At 39.9% G+C, this 17,457-nt stretch overlaps 1 protein-coding gene across 1 annotated transcript in view; it reads right to left on the reverse strand.

Moving 5' to 3' along the window:
* Positions 1–4,049: 4,049 nt before the first annotated feature.
* Positions 4,050–17,457, reverse strand: part of COL1A2 (collagen type I alpha 2 chain) — a 38,991-nt gene continuing 25,583 nt past the window's right edge. The window contains exons 33-52 of the mRNA XM_061997153.1: positions 17,120–17,173; positions 16,388–16,441; positions 15,769–15,822; positions 15,607–15,660; positions 15,401–15,508; positions 14,513–14,566; positions 14,366–14,419; positions 13,290–13,451; positions 12,061–12,168; positions 11,529–11,636; positions 10,020–10,073; positions 9,812–9,919; positions 9,010–9,063; positions 8,595–8,702; positions 7,867–7,920; positions 7,626–7,733; positions 6,985–7,231; positions 6,381–6,571; positions 5,048–5,290; positions 4,050–4,465 (exon numbers count right to left, since the gene is read on the reverse strand). Coding sequence (XP_061853137.1) covers positions 4,319–4,465; positions 5,048–5,290; positions 6,381–6,571; positions 6,985–7,231; positions 7,626–7,733; positions 7,867–7,920; positions 8,595–8,702; positions 9,010–9,063; positions 9,812–9,919; positions 10,020–10,073; positions 11,529–11,636; positions 12,061–12,168; positions 13,290–13,451; positions 14,366–14,419; positions 14,513–14,566; positions 15,401–15,508; positions 15,607–15,660; positions 15,769–15,822; positions 16,388–16,441; positions 17,120–17,173 — 2,124 coding nt within the window. The 3' untranslated portion in view covers positions 4,050–4,318. The remainder of the gene's footprint in view (positions 4,466–5,047; positions 5,291–6,380; positions 6,572–6,984; positions 7,232–7,625; positions 7,734–7,866; positions 7,921–8,594; positions 8,703–9,009; positions 9,064–9,811; positions 9,920–10,019; positions 10,074–11,528; positions 11,637–12,060; positions 12,169–13,289; positions 13,452–14,365; positions 14,420–14,512; positions 14,567–15,400; positions 15,509–15,606; positions 15,661–15,768; positions 15,823–16,387; positions 16,442–17,119; positions 17,174–17,457) is intronic.

Consider the following 17,457-nt stretch of genomic DNA (forward strand, 5'->3'; position numbering starts at 1 on the left):
ATACCTGAAATGGATATCCAAGTCTTATTACAAAGAAACTATCTATGAGATCCTGATATACAGAAAACTAAAGGCTGCAGAGATGGTAATATCATTGTATACGGTGCCAGAGAAACACAGGCTGTGATTGTAAGAGCTGAGTAAGCATCTAGCAGAGTGTTAGGGAGAAAAAGAAAGAAATGTCTATGATATGCCATCTTGAATTTCCTTTCTGCCACCTGTATCCTTATAAACCTCACAGCAGTATTGTGGAACCAAAGGAACCCAGTTCTGCAGTTCCTCTGCAAATGAAATGCTTTTTGCTCTGATCTGTTCCAGTTCACCACCAAGTGTAGTACATATGTAAAATGACAGGAGTCCACTTAACAGCAGTATCTTTGCACAGATGGTTGCAGGAGACTGATAGGCAAGTTATGGGCCTATCAGTCTATTAAGCATATTAACCACCATTTGCTTCATTGGGAAGCTGTTAACCAGATGAATTTGCATCTGCTGTCTCAGATTCATGGAATCTGACAACTAAGAGATTAAGCTATTATTGTTTTGAGTCTTCTTTACCCCATGTGAGGCTGCATTTTGCTGCCAGGAGCTTTCCTGGTTTGGATACCATTCTTTGGAAAAGGTAATCTGTTTTTAGGATGAGCTGTGATGCTGATATTTTGCAGAAATAGCCTTTGAGATATTCTTGGCCACAGGCAGCTCAGAAGATTTGGATAATAACCATGACAGTGAATTCAGGAAAAAAAAAAAAAAACCCCTAAAGAAATATTCTTCAGTGTCTAAATCAATAGGTGGTGCAATATGCATGTGGAAATGGTGGGGAACTGCTCTTGGTGTTTCACTAAGGGTCTAAAGAACTGGCATCTGGGAAAACTTATTTCACCCAAATAAGTGATTTCCGTAGCTTGAAAGCTGTAGGAGAAAATACAATATGTATGTGTTTTTAAGATGATGTTGGCAATAATTATTGGAATTCATTATATATTCAAATGCTTATGTTGAAAGTGGCATTAAAAGATGGGGGTTTTTTTTATACTTATGCTTGGCTTAGTGAGAAACACCATTGCATGAGTAGTTGGAAGGTATGCTAAAGCATGGAATCATGATTAGGAAATTTTGCTTATATAACACCTGTATTCTACCACCAGCTTTCTCAGGAAAAGACAAATATGCTCCAGAATAAGATTATGGAAATACAGTCCTTTTTTTGTGGAAGGCCTTCATGCACAATAGATTGCATTCATTTTGTATCTGAGATTTATGGAGGAGTAATACAGAAAATAAGTAGTATTTTAATGAGCTTGGAATGAAGCCAAAGTAAACATAGATGAATTACATATTACTTCTGGTAGCATATATAAGAATTTCTTAATTTGAACTTGCTATTGTCTCCTTGTTTGAAATTGGTATACATTATTCTTAAACTGTAAAACACTGCATCAAGTGGGTGATAGAAAAACAGCTTCTAGGAGATCCTTGTCTGAAACCACTAAGCACTATCACAAAACTAAACAGAAGTCATATCAAAAGATGCAAATTTTGTGGTGCATGTGTAGATCTGTTAATCTGGTTTTGTCCCTTAAGGTATTAAATGAAATGTGTCTGTTCATAGTCTTTGGCACAGTATTAAGGTTTGAAACTGCTGAACAGAGATTTGTAAGTTGTCAATGGCTCATGATTCTCTTCCCGGTAAAGCAGCCTGCTCAGTTGCAGCTGTCCCTTCTACAACAGCTTTCCAAGCTAGAAGTTTCTTTTTGCTCTGCCTTGCTTGAATTTACTGTATCCTCATCACCTCTTGTTTATCTGAATTCTTGTTTATCTGAATGATAAACAAGAATCTTGTTTATCTGAATGATTCCCTTGCATGTTGGGGTCACAGGCTGACCTGCAGGGAGTTGTGCTCATGCAAATAAATGAATGTAAAGTACAAACCAGCCTCAAGAGCTGTTGCCCATCACAACTAGTAAAATTCAGGCATCAAGAGAACTACGTGGCAAACACAGTTCAAACATGCAGGAGTGCTTTAAACACTTCTGAAGACTTTTTAGGGAGATTTATGGCTACAATAAGGAACACTTACACTGGAGACTTCAGGCTTCAGCTGAGATGCAATTCAAAGCACCACTTGACAGGAGTTTTAATCTCTGTTCATTTCTCTAGGAGATGGTGTAGGGAACTGTTGGACAAGATACACCTTTTGATCCCACAAGTGGGTGATCAGTCCCACAGATTCCAAGGAGGAAGATGGTCTGAATGCTGCAGTATTTTCATTGACATGGTTCTATCCCAAGTGAGCACAGCATGTCAGTGGCTCCTTGTTGCTGTACCCAGGGATTTAGTTTTATCTATCCTAGATACCTACATAAGAATTTCTCACCAATTTAAAGCATTTCATTATTTTTTACAACAACAACAATTCTATTTTGAAATAGTAAGAATCCTCATAGTCTAATGAACAAATGCAAGTATTTACCTGCAATGTTTCACTCAAGAAAAAAAATGGGCTGTATTTTATCATGGCAAAGTCTCCTTTTACTAATTCAGCACACAGTTGTGGGCTCATAGCAGCTGCACTTATGCCCATGTTTTGATATTTGACCTTTTTTCCTTAGTTATTTGCAAGTGACAATGAAGAACTTTCTTTAGGAACACATTTTAGTGCTTATTTGTCCTTGCACCTTCAGCCTCTCAGCTGCTTACCTTTCGAATGGTGCTTTCTTCAAGTTACACGGACCAGCTTCTGGCTATTTTCTTCATGCTGCTCTTTGGGGACTCCCACTGTCTAAGCCTGTCTCATCTCTTCCCTTACCTGCTTTTGCAGTGGTCTTCATGATCCTTTGTACGTTCTGCCAAGTGCCTTTCCAATTCCAAATCCACGGCTGTTGGAATTGTAGTTCATTTAGGGTTTTCAGAAAAGCTGTGTGACAGCAGTCTCTTGAAAGGCCTCAGATAAGAATAGTCTTTGCTTCTCTGGGTGTTTCTTTTTGTGACAGTATATTAATGTTAGCAACAGCAGATAGTCCTGTGTCTCGTGCAAAACACAATGAATTGTAAGGGCCTAACACACCCTGACCTTTCTGACAAGGCTACTAGATTTAGAGATTCCTTGCACAGACTTCCACACACCATTTGAAAACCACAGGTGCAGAGTTCTGCTGATTTACAGCATGGTGTCAGCCAGCACATCTCAACACTAAGGAGATTTCTGTCTTCAAGTGTAAGACAGAAGGTTAACTTTCCTTCTGCCTTTAAGTGAGAAGATAATTGTTCTTTCAGCCATTAATCCTATTTAGCATCTGGAAAAAAAAAGGAATTATTACTGCTTCTGAACTTCTCATATTCAGATTTACTGAATTTTTTGTGGACTTTTCAAAAGCTGATTTGAAACAAAGAGTCAAGTAGACAATCACACCCTTAAGACAGTTGTAGGCAGTCTGCTCCAAGGAAATATTTTACAGCAACAGGCCAAGACAGTTGCAGTAATGCAAATGTATTGGAAGTTCTGCCAATGCATCTAAGCAAGTAACTTAACTCATTAAATAGTTTCTTTTGGAACATTGGACATGCTTTATTTAATTTTTTTTCACAATTTATTTAAACATCTCACATATACAAAATACATTTTCTTTTTTTTGAGAAATGATGACTTTTGATTTTTTTTTTACCCATGGTAGAAGATGGAAATGAGATTTGAAAGCAGGAGCATCTCATTTTGGAGGAAGAGGACAAAGATGAGGGAAAATGATCCACATGCTTAAGCTGTGGGTGAGACAGGATATTCTAAGTTTTGAGACAGACTTCCAAGAAACAGAGAAGTGATATTTTAATTGCTGTTAGCACCATCAAAGTTCAAGTATTGGAAAGATGCTCTGTAATAATGCAATTAGCACCGCTGCATTTTGAGTGGAACTGATAGTATCTCTGATCATATGGAGAAGCACCAGCAAGAGATGTGGATCACACTCGATGTAGTGTATGAGGTAGTTTAAACCTTTGGAAGTCATGGTTTTAAACTTCCTCTGTGGAAGATATTCAAAGGCCACAAGTGGTGCAAACTTTCATGATTTTTTATTTTGGTTTTTTCTTTACAAAGGCTGACATTTCCCAAGACAAGGTGTTAAATCTTGAAAGACTTCCAAGTCCTTTTGGGGCTGTATTAAATTTCATTGCACAATGCTCCAATCAATTCTTCTCCTTCTCTTTTGCCCGGAGTTTAAGCAAGTAGATGAACAGAAGAAATGGAAGGAGTCAGCTTTCATTACAAAAAGAAATGACAAGAGAATAATTTGGGAGAGGCTTTAAGTTAATTTTAGTTCATTCATTTGAAACAGACTGGGCCAATGTCCAAACCGAATTCTTGGTTAGCGCCGCCAATATCCAAAGGTGCAATGTCAAGGATGGGCAAGCGAGATGGCTTATTTGTTCTGTATTCAATGATCGTTTTGCTCCATTCATTGCTCTTTCTCTGCAAGAGAAGATTCATTATAATTGTTATTGCATTGTTCATAGTACTGAGAGTTGTTTCACCCGACCAGATCACTTCTGAAAGAATTTATTATTTTTTCTGCTGTTGTTTCCAAATCAGATACCCATATCCAACTAGTTAGATCTCTAAGACATAGAAAGTATTGACTGAAGTTGAATGTGTGATGCACTACAGAAACTATCATATTTTTCACAGATGTTAAATCTTCAGAGATCCTTGCCTGAGATTTTCAGGACTCAAAAGATCCTGCCCTTCTTACAGCTTATGGATCGTTTTCTCATCAGTCTTCTGGTTACACAGACTTTGGGTCTTATCCCTCTGAAAAGCTTCTTCAATTTTGCCACGCTGCACAGTGCAAGGGAGGATTTGTTTGTACTCTAGTGCTTTGCACTTGTTAAAGATCTGGCATAGTTGGTTTTGTAGGCCATTTATCTTCACAGGGAAAAATTTAGATTATTGGTCTGACCAATAATCTAATTCTGAATCAAAGCAAAACTCTGTCCCTAATCACGTGCTTAAGCACAGGCAATCATGGTGCCCACGGTATCTATGTCTACTTACAGAGCAGCCATCCTCAAGAACGCTGAAAGTGAATCTGCTGTTGCCTTCTGCCCGTAGCTCAACGTCGTTGGATCCCTGCAGTATGACAGCCTTTTTAAGGTTGCCTGTTTCCTCATCCATGTAGGCAATGCTGTTCTTGCAGTGGTAGGTGATGTTCTGGGAGGCATGGTTGGCCAGCAGGCGCATGAAGGCAAGTTGGGTGGCCATATCCTTTGAGGACACTCCTTCGCTGTTGTATTCAAACTGAAAACCAGAAAGGAACCCAGTCAACTCTAGTGCTGGAGAAAAGTGGATGTTTGTAACAGAAGTATGCTGTATTTCCTCTAAGAATATTAAAAAAATAATCACATAAATCTGCAATCACTTGTCTATTGCAACTCCAGAGCTGAAGAGAATCAAATAAAACTAGTAGGAGGTGGGTTGAAAACCAGACATAACTGGATGTAGTAAAACTATTGAACTCTCTTCCAAGATAGGCTGTTAACAGTTTATGTGGATTTAAAGACAAGATCAGGTCAGTTCAAGATGTGGATTCAAAGACAAGATCAGGTCAGTTCAAGGAAGAGAAATCTATTGTTTCCACAGATATACAGAAACAATGCCTGTCTCAAAAGAAGCCTGAAATTATTTTTGGCTCATAGAATAGCATCTATGGATATTATAAATGTTTAGCTCATTCTTATATTCTACTTTGAGACGTGGCAAGAAGCAGGGCTCTAAACTGTTCTGACCCAGTATGATCAATCTTACATTCTTGAACATCTTGGACATTGCAATTTCATCACAAGATCAATTCAATTTCATTGAAAAATTATGTAATTAGACCTCCCTAGCTGTATAAAAGTGATTTCTTTGCAATTGCCCGGTACAGTGTCTAACGTGCAAGTAGACCTACTTTTTGTTTTCACTGGTAATTTCAAATGTGATGGTGGCATATACTCAGGATCTGTTACGTACAATATAAATATCTTTCCAGGAATAGTATCTTATGTAATAAATTTCAATTGAAAGAATAGACAAAGCTGTTTTTCTTACTTTTTCAGACAGTATCTGGATTGTCTTTATACTGATGTACCATATTCCAGTCCAGGCCTTCCTTAGCAATAGCCATTAGTCATGCTCAGTATATCATTTGCAGATAGCAAGAAAAATTAGACCAATACTGAGAAATCCCTTCAGTAAATTGTGATCCAAACCAGAGACAGAACTGTTCCCTTGAGATACTTCTCCCCTAAGAAAGTTTAATTTATGTGTTTGCTTGCTGAGAGTCAGTGAATTGGGAATTCTTCAGACAGCGCTGTAGGAAATAATGACCCTCCCATACATCACTTACCTGGGTGCCACCATTGATAGTTTCTCCGAACCACACGTGCTTCTTGTCCTTGGGATTCTTGCTGATGTACCAGTTCTTGGCGGGAATATTATCAGGGTTGGCATAGATGCAAGTCTCACCAGTGGCAAAATCACAGTATGCTCTAATGGCATCTGCAGAGCACCCTTGGTTAGGATCAATCCAGTAGAAGCCTGTCGGCGAGGAAAGAAATGCAAACAGTATTTCACTCACATCCAGCTTACGTTCACTTGTTTGATATAGCAATTCAGAAACAGGTCACAAATATCACAACTGCTTATGATAGTAAGGTCATAACTGGGATAAATACATATTTTAGACTGCTAATGTATAATATACTGTATTTGAACATTAGAGTTAAATATTTTTGTATTATTTTGAAAAAATATTGCAATAATTGAGCAACATTAGCTATCAAGAGCTTTTTAGAATATCCTCGTACTATTTTCAGCAGAGGCTGAGGGAATGTCTTCATTGGTCCTTCAAAATTTTCACTGGATGGCCAAGAATACTATTCATAAAAGCAAGCTAATTAGCTGGAAGCACTCCCTGAGCCACAAAGGGCAAACACCTGGCACTAACATACCGCTGTTCCATTTTGGATGACTAAGTCTCAGGTCACGGCAAGTGCGAGCTGGGTTCTTTCTGGAGCCTTCTGGCGTCAGCAGGGTCTCAATTTGGTTGTTCAATGTTTTCAGAGTGGCGTCAACTTCATAATCCTTGGGCCTGAGAGAAGGCTGATCAGCCCGGAAGTATTCTGCGTCATAGCCAACTTCATATCCACCACCATTGGGACCAGGGGGACCAGGGGGACCAGGAGGACCAGGAGGACCCTGAAGTTTTCCAGAAGCAAAAGACAAGAAGTGTTCTATTACATATATGATTCTGTCAGTTCAGTGCTTCCACACATGCACACTGCTAGTCAACTCCTATCACCCTTAACTCTAATCTGAGGTAGCACATATGGACTTGCCTTATAGGCTCAAGCAGAAGATGTACAGTCTAGGACTACCATATTTTCTTTGTATATTTGCTGTCTTGCCATAAGAAATGAACAAGGGCTTCAGGTGTAGGCCTACTAGGGAAATGTTCATTGTTAAGTAACAACAGACATTTGGATTTTTTTTTTTTTAATAAATAAGCCCACATAGTTTCCTAAACTGATAGGCTTTTTCTTGTAACTGTGACATAAATGGGTTAAATCAACAAAAAGTAAGTTATACTCACAGCAGGGCCTTGGCTACCATGAGAGCCACGCACACCAGCAGGTCCAATAGGTCCAGGGAGACCATTGCGACCATCTTTACCAGGAGGACCAGAAGGACCAGGTGGGCCCTAAAAGGAAATTCAAACAGTTTAACGACAGTAGAAAACAATACAAATAGAGAATGATACAAATGAAAGTGTATATATATCTCGCACAAAAGGAATGGGAAGATTATTAGAACATGCTCTTAAATTCACATACCCTTGGGCCAGCAGGGCCATTGTTGCCAGGAGGACCTTGATCACCATGTTGGCCCTGTTGGGAAAGAGACATGGACAGTCATTCAAAAAAATCCAGTGGCACACATTTGTATTTGTATGATTTGGGAGGGAGCTATGATCAACATGTGTATTTGGGCTTAAGAGTATGGGAAACTAGGACCAATGCCATTTATTAGTGGAGTTGGGGTATAAAATGCATGTTTCGGGGAAGAAGGAGAGAAAGTGTAAAGAGGTATTTAAGGGGATAAACTATAAAAGTCTCTTCATTGTTACTTCGGATTTTCAGTGAAAGCCTTAAAAGTCAGAATTCCTAAAAGAGGATACCAGGATTTAAAGAGAAGAAAATCTGCAAATTACTTTTGCTTCTCAGTGATACTAAGGCTTTACGATTTATGGCCAAAATAAGAAATAATATTATGACAAAGGCAAAGCTTTCTGAATGCTGTGCTAGCCAAATGCAGTTGATTTTCAGGACAGCTAATGGTACTCACAGCTCTAAAGCCAATTTTCAATGGCAATATCAAAATTTGCCATTTTATGTGACAAATCTTGCATGTTAAACACAATCCTATGGCCTTTGAAAGATGATGCAGAGTGGAGTAAGTGGGATCAACCTGCTGGGTTATGCATGTGTAATTCCACACTAGGGTGAGCCGATTTCCATTTTTTGGTCCTTATATTCAAAACCCAGAAAAACCATTTACTCACAGCAAGACCAGGAAGACCCTGCAATCCATTGTGTCCCTTCAGGCCAGGCAGACCTCTCGGCCCCTTATCACCAGGTTCACCTTTCTCACCACGTGGTCCTTGTGGGCCCTAGAAAAGGATATAGGTGTCAGAGGAATAAAAGAGAGGGCTTCAAATATATACTACTGTCAAAGCCAGAACTAAGCCTACATTATGCCATAGGTTAACACATCTAGGAAGAGTGTCAACCCCAAAAGTTTCAGGATTGGTCCCAAAGAGAATGTTGATCAAGATTCTAGGTCTATAAATATTTACAGTTTTTCAAGCATTACTTTTTCAGCTCACCTCTTGAGCACAATCATTACTCCTACTAATGATACATGTTTTCTCTTCTTGCATCAGTATGGTAGGTAATGTATTTAGAAACCAGACTTACAGCAAGACCTCTTGGACCAAAAGCACCAGCAGGACCGACAGCGCCAGCAGGACCCTGAAACAGGAACAGAAAACACGTCACTGCTGGATATTATACCTAATGAAGATTCCATGCTCAACACATCTCTGTGGAGAGTAAAGTCATTATTCACATATTGTAGAGATGTGATGTTGAATGTATATATATACAATGGGAAAATGTTAGTACTGTGTCAATGTAGTGGGTCTGGGACGGTAGTGATTTTCCACAGCAGCTCCTGCAGTGCTGTGCTTACTGTTGATATCAATATTATGACTACCGCTCGCACAGCATCAGGGCTGTCCCTCCAGCATTCCTTCCCCCACCTTCACCAACAGCTGTGGGTGGGCATGATCTTGGGAGGGACTATGGCCAGGACAGTTGACCCAGGCTGACCAAGGAGATATTCCATACCATATGACGTCAGCCCAGGAATATAAACTGGGGGAGAGGAGCAGGAAGGGGAGGCGAGATTCATTTCTGGCCTTCCCAAAGCAACCGCTACACATACTGCAGCCCTGCTTCTCGGGAGGTGGCCGGACATCGCTGCTGATGGGAGGTAGAGAGTAACAGCTTTATCTGCTTTTGCTTTGCTTCCCGTGCACGTGGCTTTGCTGCTTCTTTATTAAACTGCTTTTATCTCAACCCACGAGACTCCCATCTTATTTTCTCCCCTTCCCTGGCTTGCTGAGGAGGTGGGGATAGAGGTGTGGTGAGCACCTGGCATCCAGCCAGGCTCAAACTACCACAGTTAATCAAAAAAATTAAGGTCTCATCAACTTACAGGATCACCACGGTTTCCAGGCTTTCCAGAGGGACCAACTTGGCCATGAGGACCAGGAGCACCCAGAGCACCACTGGGACCAGGGCTACCAGGAGCACCACGCTCACCCTGGGAACAAAGGAACGCAGGAGGATACACGGTGTGTTACTACTGACTTATATATATTGGAATGTTTCTTCCATGATTATGAAAGAAAAGAAAAAGTTACCTTGAAACCAGGAGCACCATCACGGCCTGGAGGACCATCATTTCCAGGATTGCCCTGTTAAAAGATCACAAAAAAATATTAAATTCCATCAACCTTCATCTCACACAGAACTGTGTGTCAGTCTAATTGCTCCCAATGAGAATAAGAAGACATTGAGGTGGGACAGCATACATCTTGACAATAACGAACTTTTCCTTATAGATGCCACTTTCAAATCCATTCAATATATTAATGTTTTGCAATTCTGTGATTCTCAGAAAAATTAGATGTTTTGGACTTTCTTTGTGAAAGTTAATTTTGCTTCAACTGTTTCACTGTGTGCACTGGCAAACATTTTCCTACAGAAATTCCCATGGAACAGAACATTTATTTATTTTTAATTACTACTCTCTCAAATCTTTGACATCCTGTCAGTCTCAGGACTTGCAGGAGTTCCGTATTAACAATGACTCCGGTTATCAAATTAGCTTCCCTGATAAGACTTAGAGAAAGCTTTATATAGTTACCCTAACAACAAGGCAACGTGTTAATATTTTACCTTCACTCTTAGTTTCAGTCATGTATAGCCACTATATGAATACTCTTCTTCGAGGTGAACTACTAAGCTGGATGGTTAAATCGGATGGATACATTTATTTTGCTGCCCTCTGAAAGAGCTGGGAGTGGGACACTGTCCTTCAAGCAATCATCCATGAGGCAAGGCATTAAAGGGAGTAATTTGTTCCACTCTGGTGTTCCCACATTCCCCTTTCTACATAGGTCTCAGGCCCTCCATTGTGTCCTAACCCACCTTGATCTCTGCAGCTCAGCAGTACCTGACAAACATGCTGGAGCTTCACATTTTGTGGTAAGGGAATGCACATTGGGAAACACTGTGTAGTTCAGCCATGACGTTAAAGTCTACCTGCTTTGTTAGGACTCCAAAACAGTGATGAGTGTTGCACATAGTCCACTAATTGAATTCCCATATTTTGTGCAATGTGCTTCATATGCCTTCTGAAAGGACCTTCCATTAAAAAACACTTTGTGTTTAATACCACAATCACTAGATCTCTCAAGTAAAAGTGACTGTAATTTTTATACTTTCCTGAAAGATATTGCGTCTAAGGTGATGACCAAGAAAATTTGCTGAAAACAAGCTTTCCTAATATATTCTTCTCTATAGCCAAAACCTTTTCCCTCTGGTATGTACTATTTTTCCCATCTCCAACGATGAAGTAATCTTTTCCTTAGAAATTAATTAAAAAGTCAAAGGATTCTGACCGTGACTCCAGGATGTATTTCAGACAGAAGTCGTGTCTCGAAGAATTTGTCACCTATTTGGGGATGGGGAAGGGAACCCATATCTATTAGAATCCTGCTATCATTTTCCCTAAAGGCACCAGAAAGTACAACTTTGCTAGAGAACAGCCTCCAGTTGCATCTTTTTTTGTGTGTGTATGTGTGTATTTGTCTTTGGCTCGGAATAAAAGAAAAGCAATCCTGAAGAGGAAATAAGATATAGCTTACATCACGACCAGCTTCACCAGGAGCACCATTGGGACCAGGGGAACCCACAGGACCAGAAGGACCACGGGCACCAGGAGGACCAGAAACACCCAAGGGACCAGGCTCACCCTAATACAGGAACAGTGGTAAAAAATGTGACATTATAATACAACATGAACCAGTCTTACAGAACTTTTGGGCTATATCTAAGTGAAACCTTACTTTGCAATCGATTCTGCAAGTGAAAAAGTACTAGGACACCAGAAACATATCTAACTATACAAAATATTATCTTGATTCTAAATTTTCTACCTCTTCTATCAGAAACCTCTGATGTCATTCAAAAATATCTGCAGATAGAAGTCTTCCTTGTCTTCAGCAATCAGTGATTTTTTCCACTGCTCTAAGTCAGTTAGGTCCATATCTTCTGTCTGCAGCAGCAATGGGAACAGCAGAATCTACATCTTGTTTTCCTTGGCTTCCCATATGAGGACACCTCAGCTTCATTCTTTAGATGTATCTGTTTAAGGCAGTTAACTAGTCAAATACTCACTGTTGCTCCAGAAATGCCTGGAAGACCACGTTCTCCCCGAGAGCCAGGCAGACCAAGGATACCAGGAGCACCAAGAATACCCTGAGGACCTGGGGTACCAGGAGGACCCTATGGCATGAAAAGAATATTGTTTATGTTAATAGAGAAAAATAATTCTTTATGACCTTCCACATTTCTCATTTGTTTTGCTCTAAAACAGCACCAACTGCTGTCTCAGTGTGTGCCACTGCTGGTTTCTGCATGGAAGAAGTTGCAACCAAGCCGTAAGACTTTAAACTTCAAACCTAAAGGTCTGTAAGAATATGATGTTGGTTATAGTCCCCTCACAACTGTTTTCCAGTGAAAATGCTGTTTCTGAACAGCACTGTAAATATACTTTTTCCCTTCCCATTAAATAACAGTTAGTGATGCATGAAAACTGGAGTATTCAGTAGGAGAAGATGGCTATGTGAGGGGATTCCATACCAAAGAGACTGATCATCTGACACTGAACATGACAGGCTTAGAAGCCATCTAGCTGATATCTGCCATCTCTAAACAACCCTTAAAGCTCTCTACTGACCATCTGAAAGGTGAAGTTTGTTCAATTAAGTGACTTTTCCATTCCCTTGAAATTTGAGCATATGTGGTGCTAAAATCTGCGTAAGTAATCAACCTGATATATTACCTTAAATTATCCTAATTTATAGTCAGGCCTACTAGTTCAATTGTTTTTCATAACTGAAATTATATTAGAACACAAAGATTAGAAAATATATTCCTTTATACTGGACATTAAAGGGTAAATTTTCAATTGTCACCTACAAGTGCACACTTCCCTAACACAGAAATGTTTCTGACTTCTTCAAAGCCAGAAGTTCTGGATGTGCATGCCTAAAACCATCCAAAATTAATTTATTTATTTGCATAAATCTAAGAAAACCTGGGCTAGACAACTTTAATCTTGTGACACCCACAAATTAGGGGTTTTGATGCAGAATGTCACTTTCATTTGGTCTACTTACACAGAAAGATGCAACTTGCGTCAAGAGAAAAAAAGAGAAAAACCTGACCCAGGGATGAAGTTTCCTTTTTTATGGTATGTCTTCAAACATTTCTATAAACAATTTCTGGAGTCTCAGCAGAGCTTCTAGAGAAATGGCCTTCACAAATATCAAAAGTATCTTAGAAGCTATAACATTTACATGAAGAGAAACATTTTAAATGAGATGTGATATTCAGTAACTTACAGCAGCACCAGCCTCTCCAGATGGACCTTTCTCACCAGCAAAACCAGGTGGGCCAGCAATACCTTGTTCACCAGTACGGCCAACTGGACCAACATCACCACGTAGACCTCTAGGACCATCTTTGCCAGCTGGGCCAGGAGGACCTGGGGGACCACTGATGCCCTAGGATTGAGTATGAATATGATGCTATTACAATATACACCTATTAACTGGGAATATGAGAGATAAATTTCATTTCATGTCCACGTACAAAAACTGTACTTTGCAATAAACAGGTTATCAACTGCTCTGAAGTAGCAACTTCTATTGCTTTTGTTAGCAGTGGATAGCTGGAATCAGTAGAATTTTTTATCTGAGAGATTTACTTTAACTCAGTGCAGATGAAAGTGGCAAAATTTTGTGGGAAAATATCAATTTAGGTCTGGAGACATTCACTGCAACTATAAAATCTATAAGAAAAAATCTCTTCAAATTCAACGGATTATTTGCTTTGGATACTAGAATTTACAATATCTTTAAATGTAAAGTATCTAGTAAAAGAAGTGCCTTTTGGTAAAGGTTGGAAACACTTTTGAAAAGAAAAACTACAAAAGTAAATTTGAAATTAGATAAAGAAGCAGGAATTCACATTCTTAAACACAATGAGAGGTTGTCCTGCTTGTGACAGTGGCTGGAACTGTAGATACTTTAGAAAGTGTGGACACAAGATAACCTTAACATTCTTTTTCAAATAGGACATGACCTACTTATTCCACTCAAAATCAAAGGCTATGCAATTACTCACAGTAAAACAAAAAAGCAAAACATGCACCGAGTTTTACAAATGATTAAGCACCTCAAGATGCAGAGGGATTCTTCAGAGATTGTAAAAAAAGCCCACAAATTTAATGTGTAACTCCCACTCTGGGAGTTTAAATAATCAAGAGATCTTTTCTTAACTCCTGTAAGTCCTACAACGATCTGAGGTGATTCTAGTGCAATTAGAATTTGTGTTAATGTAACAAAAATGAGAATTACCCCTAATGAATGCAACTTCTGACTTATCTGCCCCTATAGCTTCTTTATTAGTTACTCACAGCAGGGCCAGGAGGACCAACTCTTCCAGCAGCACCAGGGAAACCAGTCATACCCTAAAAATAGAAGTAAAAAGGAAGACTTAGTTTAAAGGAAACAATGACTTCACAAAAAGGAATCATGTCAGTGCCAACAGCCTGAAGACTTACAGGAGGACCAGCATCACCACGAGGGCCAGCAGGACCAGCAGCACCAGCGGGACCCTATGTGTGAAGGATTGAAAAAGACGAATCAAGCAAAGACTGTTAATGTTCCTCATTTAGGCTAATGGCTCAGCCTCACTATCAGGAAAGTTGAGAGCAATTTTGCTTTTTATTTTAGCACGAAGAGGACAGGGCCCAAACCCACAATTTCTGTCCTGATACTAGGGTAGTAAATTCCTCCATTTGCACTATATGACTAACACAGCTGCCTAGTGCAAGGGCCTGGTTTTGCTCTACAAGAAGCATACAGTAAAAAGCCCAAGCAATGTTATCCTGCAGCATTTTACAGTATTTTAAATATCAGGCCCTGACTTGCTGTATAATTTCAACCAGTTCCCCACTAACGGGCTGCATGTGTGTGAAGCAGTATATATCTCTGGGATATAAAAGTGTTGGCACATGAAAAGCCTGTGTGCCAGTGGGTGCATGGATGAATTTGCACATATGCTTCTGGATGACTGAGTCTAAAAACTTAGACCATGACAGTAAATCCATATTTGATGTCGTCCTCTCAATGCCCTCAGCTCAGAACTTACCCACAATCACCCAGATAGTCAGATAGACTGATTCTGTGGATCTTCAGGGCAAGTTGAAAATTCTTTGGTTTTCTTGTCTTAATTTTGTTTCCAGACTCACGATCTGATCCCACACAGATAGACTAACAAGGGTTACATAATGTGTGAAAATTAGTATGGCCACTTTCCTCACAGCCTAATGTGAAGTTTTTTTCCTTTTTTTAACTACCTGTTCAAAATTCAAGGCCTTTGGGCTAGGGGATTGCTTGCCTAGTACATTTTAGGAACTATGCATGTTACAAAGACACGGTTCACTTACTGGTGCTCCAGAAGCACCAACGGGGCCAATAGCACCTGTTGGTCCAGTTTCACCCTTAGGTCCTTTAGGCCCACGCTCGCCTTTAGCACCAGGCTGACCAGCTGCACCCTATGGGCAGAAAACCACACAGAAAAAGGGGTTGGAAATGCATGCAAAAGAAACAGAGGAATGATGTAGCATCAATAAGAGGAAAAACCAATACTCACAGGAGGTCCAGCAAATCCATTAGGACCAACGGGACCAGGCTCACCACGCTCACCCTAAAGAGAGGGCAAAGAAGAAATGACTGGTTGGAATGAGCTTTAAAAGGACTTTTTCCTGAACATCATATCTTGGACACGGGAATAGTTATGGGAGGGGCTACTTACAGGGATACCACGGGCACCAGTAGGACCAGCAGGACCAGCAGGACCTCCTTCACCCTAAAACAGATGACAGAAAACACTGTGTCACTGTGGGAATAGGCCTCACTGCAGTCAGGTAGTCTTGTGGTATAGATGCACATAGCAAGTTTCCCTATGTCTCCAATGCAGAGGGTGTTACTGAAAATGCTTCTGTTTTGACTCATCCTGTACTAATAATTTCTAGTGATACTCAGACAAAATAAAGAATTGTTCTGAGCTACTATGTCATTGTTCATCACTGTATCAAAACCTCTTCTCACAGTGTGAGGAACATTGGGGAGATTAGCCTCAACTAGGAAGAATTCAGACAAAGCCTAAATCAGAATCTTCTAGCCATATAAACCACTGCCATATAGATGTGCATCCTTTCCCTGCCCTTTTAGAAAAACGTTTAGGGTGGCAAGCTTCATTGAATAGTTCTACAACCCAAATTACCCTTTCCTCCCAAATCTGAAAAACTTTCAGAACTTGTGCACACTGGACAGATTAAATTGGTTCTTACGAACTTCTCATCTTATATATCCATGTGTGGAAAAATTGTATATAGAAACAAGACCCCTTTTCATTCAAAGAGCAGACTTACTCGATCACCAGCACCACCAGCAGGGCCAGGAGCACCAATAGCACCAGGGAGACCCTGTAAGTCAAGATACAGGACATCATTTCTAACAAAATGTAAGCAGAAGTAACTACTTTTACTGCTTTTTCTCCTTCCTCCTGAAGACAGGTGTGTGGCTTTTCAATATAAAGGACACACAGTCTTATAAAACAAAATCTATTCTGTTGGTTTCTTTCCAAAGTATGAACTCTAAGACAGTCAGCTGAAATCTTGAATTAATAATAATTTTGTGGAGATGTGCAGGCTGCCTTTAGAATTAGCTGTCTGGGCTGGGCCCATGAGTTTAAAGAGGATAATGTCACACAACATAAGTTTCTCTGCTGACGTAATTTCTCTGCTTGTGCACATGACCCCTCTGCCCAGAGGGGTTGTAGAGTCTCCTTCCTTGGAGGTCTTCAAGACCTGCTTGGACACGTTCCTGTGTGACCTGATCTAGGTGAACCTGCTTCTGCAGGGGAGTTGGACTAGATGATCTCTAAAGGTCCCTTCCAACATGAGAAGTGATCACTTTTCACCCTCTCAAACTCAAATATCCTCAGAGAAGGGACAACAAAATCAGATTGGTTTGTATCAAAAATGCACAGATATAAGCAGAAGGGCAATACAGTGGGAAATGTAAGTCCTGAACATCCTATTTAGTCACTTAAGTTCTGAGGTGTAGCAGGGGAAACTCAAGCAGAACTGACAGATACTTACACGAGCACCATCTCTTCCTGTTGAACCAGTATCACCTCTCAGACCTGGGGCACCCTAGAATTGACAGAGGAAACAAAAAGCATTATACTGATAATGAACCCCACCATTTGTATGAACTGTCTTGAACTGTTTGCTGAGTATCCATGTATTACTTGCATGTCATCTTAGGTGCTTATCATGCATGGTGAGATAAGCTCATTGTTAACTAGTCCTGTGAAGAACTAACTGCTACTTAAACCAATTCCAAATGCTCAGTAAAGATCAAAATAAAATCCTTAGAAAAGATTGTTGGTCTGTTAGACCAATAAAACCTCTTCTTATTGACTACTAAGTAACAC

This window comes from Colius striatus, chromosome 5, assembly GCF_028858725.1.
Source record: "Colius striatus isolate bColStr4 chromosome 5, bColStr4.1.hap1, whole genome shotgun sequence".
In the NCBI taxonomy this organism is placed as follows: Eukaryota; Metazoa; Chordata; class Aves; order Coliiformes; family Coliidae; genus Colius; species Colius striatus.